Source organism: Taudactylus pleione, unplaced genomic scaffold, assembly GCF_031769625.1.
Source record: "Taudactylus pleione unplaced genomic scaffold, aTauple2 ptg000129l, whole genome shotgun sequence".
NCBI classification, from domain to species: Eukaryota; Metazoa; Chordata; class Amphibia; order Anura; family Myobatrachidae; genus Taudactylus; species Taudactylus pleione.
In genome coordinates this window covers 7,351,526-7,370,600 of record NW_028284531.1, presented here as the reverse complement: position 1 = coordinate 7,370,600, position 19,075 = coordinate 7,351,526, and the positions used below count along the sequence as shown (strand labels likewise).

General features: G+C 38.5%; 1 protein-coding gene across 2 annotated transcripts in view; it reads left to right on the top strand.

Moving 5' to 3' along the window:
- ATP8B4 (ATPase phospholipid transporting 8B4 (putative)) overlaps positions 1–19,075 on the top strand; it is a 245,667-nt gene that overhangs the window by 141,911 nt on the left and 84,681 nt on the right. For both annotated transcript variants that reach the window (XM_088472812.1, XM_088472813.1), the window contains exons 11-13: positions 14,726–14,884; positions 16,657–16,745; positions 18,389–18,585. In XM_088472812.1, coding sequence (XP_088328938.1) covers positions 14,726–14,884; positions 16,657–16,745; positions 18,389–18,585 — 445 coding nt within the window. The remainder of the gene's footprint in view (positions 1–14,725; positions 14,885–16,656; positions 16,746–18,388; positions 18,586–19,075) is intronic.

Below are 19,075 nucleotides of genomic sequence, written 5' to 3'. Positions count from 1 at the left end.
TAGACACAGTGCTGCACACTGAGATGCAGTGCATATCTGCACTCTGTCTATACTCTGCAATGTTGCCGCACCCTGCCTCTGAGAGACGGGGGGGGTTCTATTACTATGCATGTCACAGTTATGTAATTGCAGAGTGACACTGAATTTAGCTGTCAGACACCTGGAGCAGGATGGTTTTGGCTGACATGTATAAAAGGAGGGTGTAGCGCCTATGAAATTAACATTGGGGAGAACACTGCCGAGTCTTTAATATCCTGAAATCCTTGACCACAATATTGAAGGTCATCAACCCAATTGACCCAACCTAGCAGTGCAAAACAAAACATTATGCATGTATATGAATGATCTGCACACATAAACATGTTCAAAAACTATAATGTGTGCCTAAACTTGGTGATCTGTTATGGCATTATTTGCACTGCCTGTAGCGTATCCAATCATTTTGTACCACTTCACAAATTATTTGGTTGGCTATATTTTCATGACTGCTGCTTCAATCCAAAAACTGGCTACTTCCACTGTGTGTTTATATTTAATAATAATCACTGAAGAAATGATGGGTTTACCAAGTAGTGAATGTAGTTTCATATTTAAAATACAAAATTTTTCCTCCTAAAGATGACGATGTAAAACTAAACATCACCATGATTACCTTCCCTCATTACATTTAAACAGTCACAGTTTATCTCTATTTATTTTTAAATCAGAATTGTCTAACACACTCTGGATCAAGCTCAGGAAAATGTGATGTTTTTCGCCTTCACGTTTGAAGAGGGATTTTCTTGAAATACTGTTTACACATGAGTTGGAATCCGTTGCAGTTGGTGCATTTTCCAACTAACAGAAAAGACGAGGAAAATGTTTTTATTCTTGTTTTTTTTTTTATCTCTAGCAAGACTAAAAATTTTAAAGAGCTGTTATGTTGATATAACGCTTTCCAAAATCAACGCATCAATTAATAATCACATATTTTCAGTAAAAGAGCTAAGCTTTTTAAAAATGCCATTGGACTAATAAAAGAAAAAGGGATGATTTCAAGTAAATAATTTAGACACTAAAATAAATTTTGCTAATTCGTTGTATAATGTTTACACCAAACCATTGCCTATTTTATTTTCCTTTTAAGTCATCTTGAAATGAGCATTTTCCAAATGTGGATAGTTTTTGGAAAGGAAATTATTTTTCTCTATATTACATTTCTTAAAATCCCAAGCACATATTATATTTAATCATAAAATAATCCTGTGCGGGTGTGTACATAGATATTATGTGAGTGTAGGGGGTATATTTACTAAAGTGCAGGTTTTTAGAAGTGGAAATGTTGTCCATAGCAACCAATCACATTCTACTTAACATTTATATAGCACCTTCTACAATCTGATTGGTTGCTATGGGCAACATCGCCACTTCTAAAAATCTGCACTTTAGTAAATATACCCCTAGATGTCTGTGCATTTGTGGAAGTTTATACAGATATATTTGTTAAGTGCAGATTATACAACAACACTATAAACTTAATCTGTGAATGTATTTATGAAACATTACTGTTCTAATTATTAATCTTTTATAAGAAAGACTACTGATTGTATCAGCAATAGCCACAAAAAGTATATCTAGAGACTATTATAAATGGTGTGCGTGCTAGTTTATATCAATATGTAATAACCAGAAGGTTAACGATTTTGACTGCCTTGATTAGAGCAGTGACGGAACACAGCAGGCCTATTGTTCATCTATTGTTCTGATTATTGTCATCGTAGCTTTGTAAGAATTACCACAGTGCACTGCTGCTCCATATTATTATTATTATTATTATTATTATTATTATTATCCTTTATATGGTGCCACAAGGGTTCCGCAGCGCCTTACAAAGTACATAAACCAACAAGAAAACAGCGACTTACAGTACAAAACACTCAAATAAGCAGCAGGGCATCAGCAAGGGATAGATCCCGACAGGTAATTATTTTCTCTATTTACTAACCTAAACCCATTCCCCCCACCCTAACCCTCCCCCTCTCTTAGGGGTGCCTAAGCCTTACCCCCCTGTAAGTGCCTAAGCCTAACCCCCCCTTCCCTGCAGCCTAAACCTGTCTCCCGGGGGAGTGCCTAACCCTAACCCTCCCCCCTGCGGCTGTCCGCGCTCGCCGCCCAGCTTACCTTTCGTTCGCTATGCCAGGTGTCGGGCTCCCGGCGTAGGTAAAGTGACAGGCGTCGGGTTTTCGAAGTCTGTCATTAAACCCCTGCCGGGATTAGACAGTGGGGAAGCCAGCAGTTGGCATTTCGACAGTCGGCTTCCTGACTGCTTCCTGTCAGCAACAAAGTGTTAGGTGCCATTGTGGGGAGTTACGAGTAGACTATCGTATGAGGGAAGGCGAAGCACATGAGGAAAGAGGGCCCTGCTCGTGAGAATTTACATTCTAAAGGGGGGAGACAGACAGGGGTGACACAGATGGAGTATACATATAGAGCTTACATTCAAATTGGGATAGTATACTGCTGAGACAGAGTGAAGTTCACAGTGGGGGTTCTGAAAGTTGTGATTGTGCGTTAGTGTGACTGGTGTACAGTAGTTTGAAATGTACAGTTGATTGAAGCAGGATAAGGCGCAGGCCAGAGTTAGATCTAAGGGTCAAGAGCTTTTTTATGATATTTGAAATGTATAAAGGGGTAGGGGTGGTGATGTTAAGGGTAAGGTTTGAATCGTATGCTAAAGGACAGGAATGGTGGTGGTTAGGGTAATGGTGGGTACTAATAAGATGATTTCTCGGACGATATGCCCGATTCCAACGGATTGGAACGACAAATTTGTAAACATTGTCAAGTGTGTAAGCACTATGCGCGCTCCTGTTGCGTCATACGTCGCATCTTCAGATCACCCCTACATGCAGATCAATCTGTCAATCTCGTTAACCATTTCACGTAAATCGTGCAGTGTGTACGCACTACTGGACGACCAGGCGATATGATAACTTTATATAGTTAACAATTTAACCGCCAAACGATGCCAGATCTATCGTTCAATCATTTGGAAGAATGTACAGTGTGTACTGTGCCCTCTGTCTTGCTGTCCCAACGCTTCTCTTAACTTATAGAAGAGACAGCTTGAGGAGTTAATATTTGTATTTGAACACGTTTATTGAGTCAGAGTTGAAACGTAGAGTAGAATATCAGAAAAAAGATATCATACTAATGATAGTTCAAAGATGTCCATCTAGACTAATACTAGGGGACGTTCGGGTGGAAGTTAGAAAGAGAAGAAAAGTTAGTATATGACAAGTAGGAGTGGGGGAGTAGACAGGAGGAGTTGTCCACATAGATGAGAACTGAACATGATGATATTTAACAATGATCACAATGTTAAATATCATCATGGATGAGCTACATTGTAGATTGAAGAGAGGTTGGTGAAACCATGAGGTCCAAGGGGCCCATACCTTGTGAAATGATGTAGCATCCTGCAGGACGCTTGTAATACACTCCATTTGTTAAATATCCTAAACATAATTCCAAACTGAGGAAATAGGGTGATGGATTTCCAAAAATTAGACAAGTTGCAGCGCACACAGTTTATCAATAAAATTTAAAGGCATGCTTGGGGAATTCTGGCATAGGTAAAGGAAACATTACGTATTTTAGGTCAAGTGGAATCCACAAGAGGATTTGTGAGGCCATGGATATGCCCTTTCTTCCAGAATGGTTGAAGTTTCTGCATGCAATTCTTCCAACAAGATACTGAGGCAGCTGGATAAATGTCATGGAGACCGGTGGGAACATGGTATAGGCATTTGTAGGCGGTTTCCTTAATAGGGACATTAAGAAAGGTTTTAGCCAAGCCCTCGAAAATTATAAACAAAATAAGAATATTCCACTGTCCTCCAAACTTAAAAAGGTATTTCAAAACCAAATGTGACTCTCACCAATCACTGTACATGTAGAAAAAACAGATTCAGGTTTAAAGCGTGCTTACAGGGTACGATGCACTTCCTTACTAGTCCAAAATCATTCCAATAGAACCACTTTGAAGTTCAAAAATACTTAAATATAAAGTCAATATACGTTAATGCAGTCACTTTTCAGCAGACTTGCTTCTCCTCATAGTCAGTAGTATAATATACAATCACGTTTTCACCTGTAACTTTTTACAGAAAATATATAATCAAATCCTGGTTCCTCCACACGTCTGTGTTTTCAACACTATTACCCCTCAGTGTCAGTAATATCACCAATTCTACATATTAAAGACAATGTAGGGGCGACACATATAGTGCAAAACCAAACAGATTTATTTGTGCAATCAAAGGTAAAATACAATGGCTGCGTACCATAAAAGACCTTTTACGAAAGATACATTGTCACACAAATAGGGGAATTAATGCTCCTCCTATTGAGCAGTATCTTCACCAGGCAAAAAGAACAGCACACCAGATCATCCACCAAAGTGTTTCAACCTGGTTAGGTCTTTATCTAGGTTTTTACAAGTTGAGTCTCCCATATCCAAATATTCAGAATTACGGAAAATTCCGAAATACAGAATTTTTTTTAGCATGACTGAAATAGTGAAATCTTTGCTTTTTGATGGTTTAATGTACACAAACTTTGTTCAAGGCACAAAGTTATTAAAATGAAGTATATAATATATTTTAGGCTTTGTGTATAAGGTGTATATGAAACATAAATTAATTTCATGTATGTACACAAATTTTGTTTGACCCACAAAATTATTGAAAATATTGTATACAATTACATGCAGGTTGTATGTATAAGGTGTATATGAAACATAAATGCATTCTGTGTTTAGATTTGGTTCCCATACCCAAAATATTTCATTATGGTATGTAATTATTCCAAAGAATTGAATATTGTGATATCCAAAATAGCCCTGGTCCCAAGCATTTTGGATATGGGAGACTCAACCTGTATTACCAAAGTAAAAAAATTAGGTGCAAAAGGGATGTTGTTCTAAGAGCTGCTGCTAAAGATGGAGTAGTCTACTCCTGATAGCTTAGATAACAATGCAAAGAAAACTGCAGCGCTGATCAGCACATGAAAACATAACAATTATTATACATAAAAGGTAAATTAGTGATATTTAGTAAATCATATAAAAGTAGCTATAAACGTAAGGATGTACAAATGCACAATCCTGTCTAAAAACAATTGATCATGTAAGTACAGCATAGAAGACCATATTGTCCAATGAGCATATTGCAAGTACCACTGTGAGTCTTAAAGCTTGTTCCTATTAACATGGAATGAACTGTGCAGGCTAAATAGTCAGTACTTGTGACTCCACATTCAGTATAAGGATTAAATCCAAAGAATGGTATTTCCCATGTGTGTCACCGTTGGAGGAAAAAGTCCCATATGCTGATGGTTGGGAGATCCACAAGAATGGGTCCTCACTAGGGACCCGATTCAGAGCTGCTCGCAAGCGGCCAGTTGGTTGCCCACTGCGCACGTGCCACATCCGGCGTGCGCGAGCCCCGCTGAGCAACTGAAGTTCAGTCGCTACGGGGCTCACAAAACAAGACGGGGCAGCTGTCGATGTTGATTGACAGCTCGCCCCATTTTGTGGGTGGGTAGGGGGGGGTGGCCGGACAAACGCAGGCATTCCCTCAGGAACGCCTGGTGTTTGTAGGAGGGCTGACTGACATCACTACTGATGTCAGTAGTGGACTTCCTGCTCTATTAGAGCAGTAAGTCCATTCGGGCTTGCGGCAGCTAGACTGTACCCCAGGGTCTCATCGCAAGCCCGATGGTCGCGATAATGGAGAGAAACAAAAAACGCCCACATTCAGACCGAGCACCCGCCAGCAGCGAGTGGATCTGAATCAGGGCCTAGGTGCACAGTGTCTTGTAAGGGAATCGCAGTATATAGGAGGTTAGTAACATCCAAGCTGAAGTCAGTCCTGGTCCAAGTGTTCTACAGTGGTCAATGATAGGTCCTTACCTTGTATATGTAAGCCCCACTAACGCGTTTCGCTGCTGTCCTGTGCAGTATGCTCATTGGACAATACGGTCTTCTATGCTGTACTTACATGATCAATTGTTTTTAGATAGGATTATGTGCATTTGTACATCCTTACATTTATAGCTATTTTATATGATTTATTAAATTTCAATAATTTACCTTTTATGTATTATAATTGTTATGTTTTTCATGTGTTGATCAGCGCTGCAATTTTATTGGTATTGTTACTTTATCAAGCTCTGTCTGTTTTGTACCCTTTATGAACAGGTTGATTTTGACATAATATTCGCCATCATCCGGAATTTTCAATCTTAATTTTATGAGCATTAATATCCTATAAGTTTCTCCTTATAGCATATATCTGTCAAATATTACAGATTACGTATATATGTTGTGTGTCAAATACTATATGTTGTATGTCAATCCTACATTTTAGAAATATAAATATTAAAAGTTAAATTTTATTTCTATTATTTTTCTATTTTTCATTTATATTTTGAGTGCCTCCAACAAAGAGTCTTCTTTTTCCTCTTTCTCCATGTTTTGTACGAGGACCAGGTATTTAAAGCAAATTTTTCCAGGTGCCTCCCCCTTCCCTAGTGGGGGTTGAGTTGTAACATACAGTGCTTCAGAGAAGCTGTTCTAGGTAAACTAGTAAAACAAGTCTATTGTAGCTTTAAACAACAAGTAATCTCTTACCTTGCCATACACATTTTTGTTCTGGAAGGTATATAGAGGCAATCGCAGGTATGTTTCCTTGCGGTGTGCGTCCACCCTGGAACTTTGAGGGCATAGTGTCATCACTGATTGCGATGCGTTCCACCCGCAGCCCTCGAAAATGTAAGCCCATTCCTCCAAGTCAAGTGGCTATCTACATACTCACCTTTTTTTGGGAATACTTACAGTATTACATAGAAAATTTGCAGTTTTGGTGTGCCCTGTACATTTATTTACTGTTTTTAATTTATACTTGTGAGAAAATGTTTGCTGTACTCTTGTTTACTTCATAAAGTATATCTATAAAATAGTACAGTATATACAGATGGGCCCAGCTAGTTTGTTGCTCATAGCGCGGTATTTAGGCTTCTGAGTCGCACCATGGAACGCTGCGCGATGGCTGTACTGTGGCGCACTGTGGCATTCTATAACGAAACAGAATCCATGTAATACACTGCTTAACCGCTGGGTGGCGAGTGCTCCACTGATGAAATTTGTACTACTGAATACCATACTGTAGAAGTGGATGACAAGCGGGCCAATCAAGTTCACGCAGTGTACAGTATTTGCATGTTCGCACAACCAACCTTTTTAATACTGTAATCTTTTTAATGCCTGGGACGCAACATTAGTGTAATTACCGTGTTGTTATGACGGTATAACCGATACTTTAACGAGATGCACGCACAGCTTTCAATGAGACGGGATGAATTCTTATTCACTAATGGTGGGGTTATGTGTTTACATGTACTAGTATGATATTTTGAATGGTAGACACATTTTTATTATTATTATGCTCCCCTCACAGCGCCCTCCTAACTGCAGCGGGTGGGTGGATTGTACAAGCATTCAGTAGATGGATGTGAAAGCCTTCTTGGCCTAGTGGTAGCGTAGTGGTTTTACATTGTCATGGTCCAAGGTTCAAATCCCACCACATCACAATGATTACTTTAGATTCATTCCTATATATTTTATTTATTTATAAAGTACAGTGATACTTACTAAGATGCACCCAAAGGTGTAGGGGTTCAGGAGACTCAAACGCAACCTCAGTTTTAAATAAGACCACATGATTTTCTGTTCAATAATGTTGCAGTGATGGATTGAAGGAACTGCATTGCTCCACAACCCCATGACACCCCCATGCAGCCATGGGGTGCAGGGGCTCCAGTGTCGGTTTCAGACACACCCACAACGTTAGGGGCTGAGGCAGGTCAGACACACCCAAAGGTGTAGTGGTTCAGGGGACTTCAACGCAACCTCAGTTTTAAATAAGACCACATGATTTCTTGTTCAATAAAGTTTCAGTGGTGGATTGAAGGCACTGCATTGCTCCACTACCCCTTGACACACCCATACAGCCATGGGGTGCAGGGGCTTTAGTGTCGGGTTTCACACACATGCTAATCGTCGGGCCCAAACAGGTCTCAGACGCATCCACAGCTTTCTTTCAATGGGTAAAGTTATTTCTAAGCCTAACCCAAACCCCAAAGAAGGTATGCCAAGTGTTTTTTTTTGTGTCGACCTTTTGACCAAACCTTATCCATAATAAATTAATATCTACATAAATAATTACGTGTCTGCCATTTTGTGTCAACCATTTTTGTCAACCTTTTGCCCAAACCCTAACTGTAAAAAATGAATAAAAAATTGTGTTGACCATTTTTGTGTCAACCATTGAAAACTGTGCGTGCGTGTGACCCCTGTCTGAGCCCCCAAGACAAAAGCATTAAAAAAATATTTTTTTAAAAGTACAAGACTCACGTACTGTACTGTAATGATTTAAAACTTTATTACACATTCTTCTACAGCCCTGATTCCATGATGAAAACACTGTACTATAGTGTACCAAATCACAGCCAATCGTCGGGCGGTGATACAGAAAATGCCTTGGATATCGGACATTTGCGCAGTGTAGTTTAGGAAAAGCGACACCTGGTGGACAAAAAGCTGTATTACACGCTATGACTTTTTTCAATGCCCACGGTATGTTAAGTTGTGATTAATACCGAAAGGCGCGACTCAAGGCGTACCGTGTGGCGCTAGATGCAGGGCACGCTATATGGCGTATGGAGCAACAAACTAGCTGGGCCCATCTGTATTTCAAACCATTTTTAAGTATACCCTACCCGGCCAGCTCACATTCACCTTGCCCTTTAGGAGGTTTAGCCCAAAGAATTAAAATGTATGTTTTAAATTAGGAAAATATGAAAGTACTTTTGGGTTGTTTAATTAGGTTTAGCCGATTGTGATTAGGTAGTTGCTGGATTTAGTATTAATCTTCCACAATTACTGGCCTAATGCGAAACACAAAGATTAAATCCTAAAAAGATCCCACTAGAGATTGAGGGAAAGCAGATTATCGAACTAAACATTAACAGACCTGATGCAAACAGCAGAGTAATAAGTCTGCTTCATATTGGGATTTTTGTTTTTGCATATTTATTTTTGAAGTCACTGTTCTTTTGTCTTGTTTGTATGCATTTTAAAGATATTATTGCTTTTAATTTTATGTGTATATATTATTATGCACAGGATACGTTATTCTTGCATAGAAAAAAAAAAGGACATTTTAGAAAACATTAAATTAATCTTGGAGTAAAAAAATCACTGATAAATCGACATTGATCAAAAGGTTACAGAGTAATATTTATTTGGTTCAAAACGAATACTATTGAATTCCACAAATGTCTACTACCTCTTTCATCAGGAAAGGAATTGTTCATTTTTGATGGGCATGGATTCAAAACTTAATGTTTTGCTAATTTGAGTTTGATTAGCTTGGAGTTTTATGTAGTTGTGAGCCAAATTGTAGCAACTTCAGATGAACGGGAGCGATAAAGTTGTGGAATGGTTTGTAATGAGGGTAGAGTTTATTGTTTTTGGATTTTAACCATGACATTTAGAATGATTACATTTAAAAAATCTGCTGTAGTGTCCCTTTGCGGAAGTCTTGTGATGTGTTATAGAAGTACATGGAGAACCACAAATCATTTTACAGGTTGTGACTAGTGTCATATATGAGCATTAACTTTTAGACTATAAAAATCATAATATTTAATATAAAGTGTGTGTGTGTGTATATATATTATAGTAGAATATAGGCTGCACTCCAAAAAAATTGCAGCGTCAAATGCAGCAACGTTTCAGTGCTGTTTATTGTAGCGCTTTCGTCAGGCACAGCAATACACTAAAGCTCTATAATAAACAGCACTGAAAGGTTACTGCATTTGACGCTTGGTTGAGTATATGTGTTATCCAGCATCCCACTTTTAATTGAGGAAGGCCCCCGGGCCAGTATATCTATCTATTGATCTATCTATCTATCTATCTATCTATCTATAATATGTTGTCATAAACGGCACTCAGGGTCCAAAAATACAAATAGTAAATATTATATTAGAGTGCCCAACGTTTCAAGGTTCCATCTGCCTTTTCGCGTGGGCAGATGGAGAATTGAATCGTTGGTCACTTTTTGTACAAAATGTTCTGTTGTATTCCTGGACCCTGAGTGCCATTTTTCTTGGACTTATTCATTAATGAGCACCAAGGACAGCTTTATTTTGAGGCCGTGAGTGGTAGCAGATTTGGATTTACTAATATATAAATATATATTTACTGTATAATATATATATATATATATATATATATATATATAAAATTGGTATACGGTGTCTTTGGCCGATATCTTACAACGTTCAGATAAGCCTTACCTTTATATACAAATATATGCTTTTACCTAAATAGAATTACACTAGGTCTGTCTGTTTTATAGAAAGGACGTGAGGTTGATGTTACCCGTGAGCGCTCCCAACAACAACAACAAAAAAATAGTCACTTCCCTCCAATAAAAATGTACAGAAGTTCCAAATAGTCTTGTATCCTTTGAAGAAACTAGCAGAGTCAATTCCTTATTTAGGGGTATTTTGTTATCCCAACTCTCCTATATCCATTAGGTGTCCAGAGAGCTCTATATCTCAAATGAAGGATTGAGAGAAAAAGCGTGCATAGTGTAATTCTATTTAATAATACAGAGATGCAACACATCAGACACTGGACATACAGTATGTACAACAAGTAAACAAAGAAAAAATTTAATCCCTAAGTAGCAATACAGTGCTTTCAGAACTTTGTTTTGCCAGACCTTTTAAAGACCCTATGTTGGGGTTGAAACGCTTTGGAGATTAGGGTGATTCCTCAGTGGCTGTGTGGTTTGTGCTGGCGGGAGTACGCTTCAGAACCAAGGAGTATCCTGGGGCTCCATGGGACTCTCACACCATGCTTTTTTGAGGAATTGGTATGAAATACCGCCGGCCGCACGGTTCGATTCCCGTCAGCGGCAGCCCGACAGGAGCAGAGTGCGACGTAAGTATCCACTAACCTAACCCCCCTAACCCTAACCCTCCTTAGGGGTGCCTAACCCTAACTTCCCCCCAAGTGCTTAACCCTAATCCCCCCTCTAAGTGCCTAACCCTAACCACCCCCTTCCCCGCTGCCTAAACCTAAGTCCCCCGGGGGGTGCCTAACCCTAAGTCCCCCCCCGGGGGTGCCTAACCCTAACCCTCCCTCCCCCTAGCCTAACCCTAAGCCTCCCGAGGGGCTGCCTAACCCTAAGTCCCCCCCGGGAGCCCTATACCTAACCCTCCCCCCCGCCGCTGTCCGCTCGCGGCGCCCGGCATCACTACGATCGTGATGCCGGGCGCCGGTCTCCCGGCATCGGGGAAATGCGGGCGTCTACATCTAGATGCCCGGCATTTCACCCTTGCCGGGATAAGACACTCGGCAAGCCGGATGCCGGTATTTAGGCAGTCGGCTTCCCGATTGCCTTCCCTTTTTTGAACTGGCCAAACACAAGAAGCTTTTCAATATATAAATTGGATCTCCCAGGGGAAAGCAATACAATCATATAAACTCCAGTCACTGTGCCTCCATGCTGGCTCAAACATTTTTTTACCTGTGGGTTAAGATAATTTAATGACCTTAAGGAGTGGAAAATGAACATTTCTGGATGGAAACTTCTTTAGCAGGTGTCTACAGAGCCTTTATAAGTATGCAAAATGGTAGGTTTTAGATTGGTACGTGTTGATAATTGAACTTTGGGCAATGGGACAGACTTTGTACTAATTTAGTCAAGTTTCAGAGTGATGTGTCCATAAAAAGGTGTAAATTTAAGATGATAAAATTAGAGTTTTGAAGCCATGAGTTATTTAAGACACAAATGAACCGTTTGGTTCTCCTCTCTAATTAAATACTTATGTAGATCTGTATTAAAGCACAAATCTACTTAAAGAGTTTCATCTATGAATTACAAACCTCCAATTTGCATGTGTTTTTAATTAACAATCGTTATTTTAATCTTGTATAGAATAATCTTAAACCTGCAGGAAAACCACTTGACGTGTGTATGTATGTATGTATATATATATATATATATATGTGTGTGTATATATATATATATATATATATATATATATAAAATGTGACGTGTGTATGTATATATATATATATATATATATGTGTGTGTGTGTATATATATATATATATATATATATATATATATATACACGCACACACACACACAAACAATACTTAGAGGGCGCAATAATAATTGAATGTTATTGCTCAAATTTTTTTTATATATAAATGAAAGTCCAATATTGTCTTTTAATCACTTCTCTTCTATAAAAACTTCAACATAATTGATAGAAGATTACATAGGCTCCGAAAAGTAACTTCCTAAAAAAGACCCACTCACCAAAAGAAAACACCCAAGAAATGGCCCAGTGGCCTACTATTAGGTATGGTAAATAATTCATTTATTACAACAATTTTCTGTCAAATTGACATAAAACATTGATACATAAAAATTGCTTACACAATTAATTTCCCATTGGTTATAACAGTGGAAGATGGCTTTTAGTTGTCCTGCTGTTATCCCTTATAGGGCGAATTTCCAAAGCAGGTTTCTTCCTTATGATCAATGAATTTTAAGAATCACTATATATATATATATATATATATATATATATATATATATATATATATATATATAGATGAATTGCACACATGACAATTTTTCTGACTTTACAGCCCAGGCACTGTGAAACTTAGAGCTTGTCACATTCCTGCACCATTTCAAATGCATCATCATTTCTCGTGTGAGTTTGGAAAATATTCAGTCCAAAGCTTAAATAAAGTAAATAAAATAAAGGTCAAAAGAAATATGCAAAAACAAGATTAAAAAAAATAAATCTTTCTTTTCAGTCATTACATTTATAGCTTTCTAAAAAGGGTTTATGTTTGTGCATCAGTTCTTTGTATGTTTTTATTAATGCAAACTAATCCTAAAATAAAACTTCTAATACTGCATGAATATATTATAATTAAGCGTGTTCAATTTCCACAGAATTATTTCACATGCATGATACATAAAATCCAGTTCTTCATAATTAAAAAAGTGTATATGGTATTTAACATATTCCCTAGTTTGATAACTGTGCTGAGCTTCTTGGGCTACCAATTGGCACACTTTCCTATACGGTTATAGCGGTTCTGCCAGCTGGGTTCACTTAACAAAGAATAAGCCCCTAACTGCTTCTTTATAAACTAAAAATGTGATGTGGCAAATGGATCACAGTGATACATCCAAAGTCAGCTGTAATAAGTGCATGGATTTGTGGATTTATTAATTTGCTAGTAATAATACTGTCTAGAGAGAACTCATATTAGGTAAATGTAATTATAGATCAGATGTGGTATGGAAATCATAAGATATGTGAAATGTCATGTTTTAAACACATTCTTTCATATTTAAGTATATGGTGCTTTCCTTTGTTGAAAATAGGTAACATGTTTGTTAATCAAAGGAGAACTCCATGTAAACTGAATGTATTATTTTGCCAGCCTAATAATCGTTTCTTCCATACACTTTTCCTTTGCCTGGTTGCATCATTCCTCCATCTCCTTGAGGTTGCAGCACCTGATGAGATTGTCTCTTTATGGACAGTCCCTTTGTAAACTTTCATCCTGCCTATAAGAAAGGGTAACAGCCCTCTGTGGAGAATGCCCTCTTTAACCTTGTCACAAAGCACAGAATAGCACCTATTTCTGCTGCTGTTACTACAAGTACATTACAGGCCATCCATAGGTCTACAATACCAGTCTATGGAAAATGTTCCATGTTAATCTGCAGTGAATTATCCATGCACTTAGGGGGAATTTAATTAGCCTCGAAAAGTTTTATGGCCCGGGGCTATTCAATTAGGCTCCCTTTATCACCTGATACCTTTGTTAATGCCCGTTAAATTGACGTGTTAACGGGTGTTTACACACAAACCCGTAAAAAGTTCATGGTTTTGTGAGTTAACAGTTGCGACACCCATTAACCACCTTCTTATTGGAGGATTTTACTGCCTTTGTAGTGGTGAAAAAAAAAATCCCTGGTGAGTGCTGCACTTCTGGGCTAATTGAATAGCCTCAGGGGATCAATTAGCCCACAGTAAAATACTGCTGCTTATTGAATTCCCCTCTTAATCCGCCAGTGTTCAGAGTTTGCAGTCTCATTCAATTGTTCATTCCCATCAGCCCCTCCCCCTTTCTTTTTTTGTATGTAGGGGGAAGGTTTCAGTATAAAGGGTTTGCACAATAATACAAAACCCCTTATGTTCCCAAAAGCCGCCTTGTCTGTGTCTTTTACTTGATTGATACTATATTAAAGTCCTAGAAGAGCAGCAAGATTCCAGCCTGTGGAGCAAGGCTGGCGGGACATCTGTTTCTTTGCAGTCAGAATTGTCTGCTGAGTCTAGTGATGAAAGCAGCTTACATTACGCATCTCTATGTATCAACAGTAAAAAAAAAAAATACAAGCCCCATGAAAAAAGGTTTAGTTACAAGGACCAAGGTAAGCAACAGGTAGAGGGTATGATTTCACTTTCATTATTTGTCTTGACTGGAATTCTCCATTAATGAAAAAAACTATTTTTGTATTCTTCACCTAAATAACTGTATTCTGAGAAGTGGGTTTTATTTTTACAGGAGAAATCCTGTGTGAGCCCCCAAACAACAAACTCGACAAGTTCAATGGGACACTAATCTGGAAAGATAGCAAGTATTCTCTGAATAATAGCAAGATGCTTTTGAGAGGATGTGTTCTAAGGAACACTGAATGGTGCTTCGGAATGGTGATCTTTGCAGGTATCCAACCATTAACATAATAAGTCACAATGTATGGTGCGGTGTTGCACTAGGTAGCAAAGTATGATCAGAACTAGAAGGATTTGTAAATGTTAATTCCGCAGTATTTGTCTGCTTCATTGCAACACTAAAGCAAGAAAGTGCATTTTAGGCATTAATAAACCTAATTAAAGTGTGTCTTTCTCTGATCAACTTTCCTCTGCCAGATAAAAGAACAATAAAGTTTTTATAGAACAACACCATGCTATTAATACTACAATGTGTCAGTTTCCCAAGGTCAGCTCTGTTTTGTTTGGTTTTTCATTACTAGAAATTTGCATCTTCGAATAAATATTTTCCTAGAATTCAGATCGATGATACCTTTAGATTAACATAATTTAAGGATCTTTACATGAGTGTTTTATTGTTTTTCGCCCATTAGAAAGGGTATACAATCGGGAAGCTGGCTGCCTTAATACCGGCAGCCGGCTTCCCGACTGTCATATCCCGGCGAGGGATGAAATTTCGGGCATCTAGATGTAGACACCTGACATTTCCCCGATGCCGGGAGACCGGCGCCCGGCATCCCGATCGAAGGGATGCCGGGCGCCGCGAGTGGACAGCCGCGGGGGGGGAGGGTTAGGTTTAGGGCACCCGGGGGGGACTTAGAGTTAGGTACCCTCCCCCCGGGAGGGTTAGGCACCCCCGGGGGGGACTTAGGATTAGGCACCCCCCCGGGGGACTTAGGTTTAGGCAGCGGGGAAGCGGGGGGTTAGGGTTAGGCACTTAGAGGGGGGATTAGGGTTAGGCACCCCTAGGGAGGGTTAGGTTAGGTTAGAGAATACTTACCTTTCCATGATCGGGATTTTCAGCGCTGTCGGGCTTCTGCTGCCGGGAACTCTGCTGTTGTCGGCCAAGCGCTGCCGGGAATCGATGCCGCCGGCGGTATTTCATACCGATTCCTTAGAAAGCAAGAGGTGGCCAATAAACACTGCAAACGTCATGCGAAGTCTAATTTTTTTCAGTTCAGATATATTGTAGTGCTACATCCATGGGAATACCATGGCTTCAGTGTAAGAATATTAACTTTTCAGAACCACCCCTTAATGACAGTCAATCTTTATATTTTCATCTGCATCAAGACTTTCTTTATGACATTTCACTTTTGTACATATGCCTCTTCATACTTGCTCTTTTTAAACTGCATTTCAAATGTTAATAAGCACATGAAAAGTGCATTCAAAATAGAACAAATTAAGTTTCTACCATTGCATTTTAAAATATTGTTGGAAATGTTTATTTTACAATGCAGCATGCCCTGTTTTCCATGTGGTAGTGCATGCTAACCAGTATAGTACATTCAATTTTTGGGGTAAAAGCACAATGTGTAAAAAGTACATGGAAACATGTTTAAAGATACACCGAGATGGAACTGCATCGTCTCCGTATTAATTAAATCAGCCACGGCATTAGCGGCTAACGCGGCTGCGGAAGAAGACACAGTCACATCTGTGTGCATCTCATATTCAGCCCCAGAGAGAGAGAGAACCGTGAGAGCAAATTGTACACTCCATGTTATATGTATGTCATTGCCATAGTTCATTAATATGATGTTTTATTCCCTAATTTCTTAGCACATGTATGAATCTAGACTAGGAGTATTCTTAATTGAAGATTAAAATGGAATGTTTTTGCATTAGCATATAACTTAATTCTTTGTGTATTTGATCTATACCCAATGATCCTCAGATGAGCCTACAGATACCCCTTGATTTTGTACTTTTTTTTTGCAGGTCCAGATACTAAGTTAATGCAAAACAGTGGTAAAACTAAATTTAAAAGAACAAGCATTGATCGGCTAATGAATACTTTAGTTTTATGGGTAAGTAGTTGCACAATGAACTAGAGAAATAGGATGTTGTCATATTTACATATGTTTTTCAAAAAACTAATCTCTACAAAACTTGTACATTTTTATTAAAAAGGGTTTCTTGAATGGAGAAGAAGTAAATGATTAGGCTATGACAGAATAACTGTGAAGTATTTTAAATCTGTAAATATGGGATATGTAACCTTAATACATATCCATAACAGTTGATTAAGAACCTCAGCACACTGGTCACCTTGGATTTGATATTACGCATCAATTACTCCCAGTGGAGACAACCATTTTGTAGTCTACACCAAAACAATAAACTAATAGGCACATACCTTAAAGACTGCCTATATTAAATCACTATTTGTTACAATTACACAGAAAGTTATTCCCCAAAGTGACAACTGCATCTCTACAAGTGAAGCTACAAACAAAACGGAAAAGTAAAAAGTGCAGGGTGAATACAAACCACAAATTCACTTGCATAAATAAACAATAAAATACCAGAGATTTAAAAAAAAAAAAAAAAAACAAGAATATGCCTGTAATATTTTAGACTGATACTTTGTAGCTGGATTTGGATATAATACTCAATATCTAATTATATATTATACATGAAGGACTTGTAGATGACAAAAAGAAGTGAATTCTGAACACAAGTGGACCTCAGCCTAACATAAGGACGCCCACTTCCTCCTACTCACATCCGTATACTTGGGCAACATAGCTAAACAATCGGTAATATCGAGTAACATCTGACCCATATGCACAGTTAAGGCAGGTCAGACCCTACTCAGGAATTGCTTACTTTAGTGGATGCTATGAGGCCTCACGTGGTATCTGGTATCGCAGTGGCTAATTTATATGATTCCGTCCCAACGCACTGGCACGCCTGCGTTCCCCCGATGACCCCGCCCCCCCCCATCACCACTCACAAACGCCACTTTCTGTCAATCACTCTGCCATGGGTCTGCGTATACTCTGCGGTCGCAGTCCCGATCACATCGGCCGGCTCGCGCACTGTGATGCTTGCGCACTGCGATGCATGTGCAGTACCCCAAAATCATCCAATTGTGTGCGTATAAGCAACTGTGATCCTTGCTGAATCAGGCCCTATGTCAACTATATTCTCAGATGAACTGTCATTACGCATTTCTCTGCATTATAAACATGCAGTTTCTACAAAGGAATAAGCATTTATGTACTTGTTGTTGGATTATATGCAGGTGATTTTGTGGCCTAAGCCAATATTCACAAGATGTGTGTAGGCAACAGATACATTTTAAATAAATTAATTCACCTATGTTTCAGCACCAGCACTACATACCATGTAGTATGCTGCCCTTGGCAGTATGACACTTAAATTTATATAAATGTATTTACCATTTGCTTCAAGAAGACAAATTATGAGTTAATTTGTCATCTGCTACATTGTGGGTTAAAAGGCATCCTGTTATTTATATTGCATCTATATTACATCTTTTGTCAGTATCAAGTGACCTTGGAAAACCAGACTCAAAGAATGTGTATTTTCTTCCATTAACATAATTTTATATTTTTAGCTTTTTATTTTTCTGTTGGTAACCATTAGTGCATACAAATTTAACTTTGTATTCAAACTATTACTGGGTTTGTTGCCTGTATTGCAGATATTTGGATTCCTGGTTTGTATGGGAATCATTCTAGCTGTTGGAAACTCCATTTGGGAGCACCATGTAGGCAGTCGTTTCAGAATCTATCTATACTGGGACGAGGTGGTGAACAGTGCTGTGTTCTCAGGATTCCTGACGTTCTGGTCATACATCATCATACTTAATACCGTAGTACCCATTTCTCTCTATGTAAGGTAAGCTAAGCTAAAGAGCTATTCCCATTAAAGTCATTATCTTAATCAATCCTTGCTCACAAGAAGCTTGGAATTCATTATATGTAAATTTGCATTTTCTGCAGCAGCTGAACAACTTTAGAACTACAGCTCCCATTCTATGTTCCCAATTTTTGTAGCTCATCTGCATATTGCTTGTCTTTCAGCTAACAAAAAGAAAATGAAAAATCAAAATTTCATGTCATAGTGTAATTACATCAATTTAAATCTTAAACCATAGTGTTGTCTTTAACTTAATTTGAACCACTGGAATCATATGAATCTTCCTCACCTGTAGTGAAATCAACATTCCATAGTAAAATGAGTCTTTTCTTGGTTTCAGTTGTTAGAAATAACCATTTTCATTGAATTATGTCAACAATTTTGTTTCCTTCTTGCTTCATTCAGCAGCCGACAGGTAAGCAGTGGGGGCAACATTGTCACTCCTGCACCTGAACACCCAGGCTTGTCA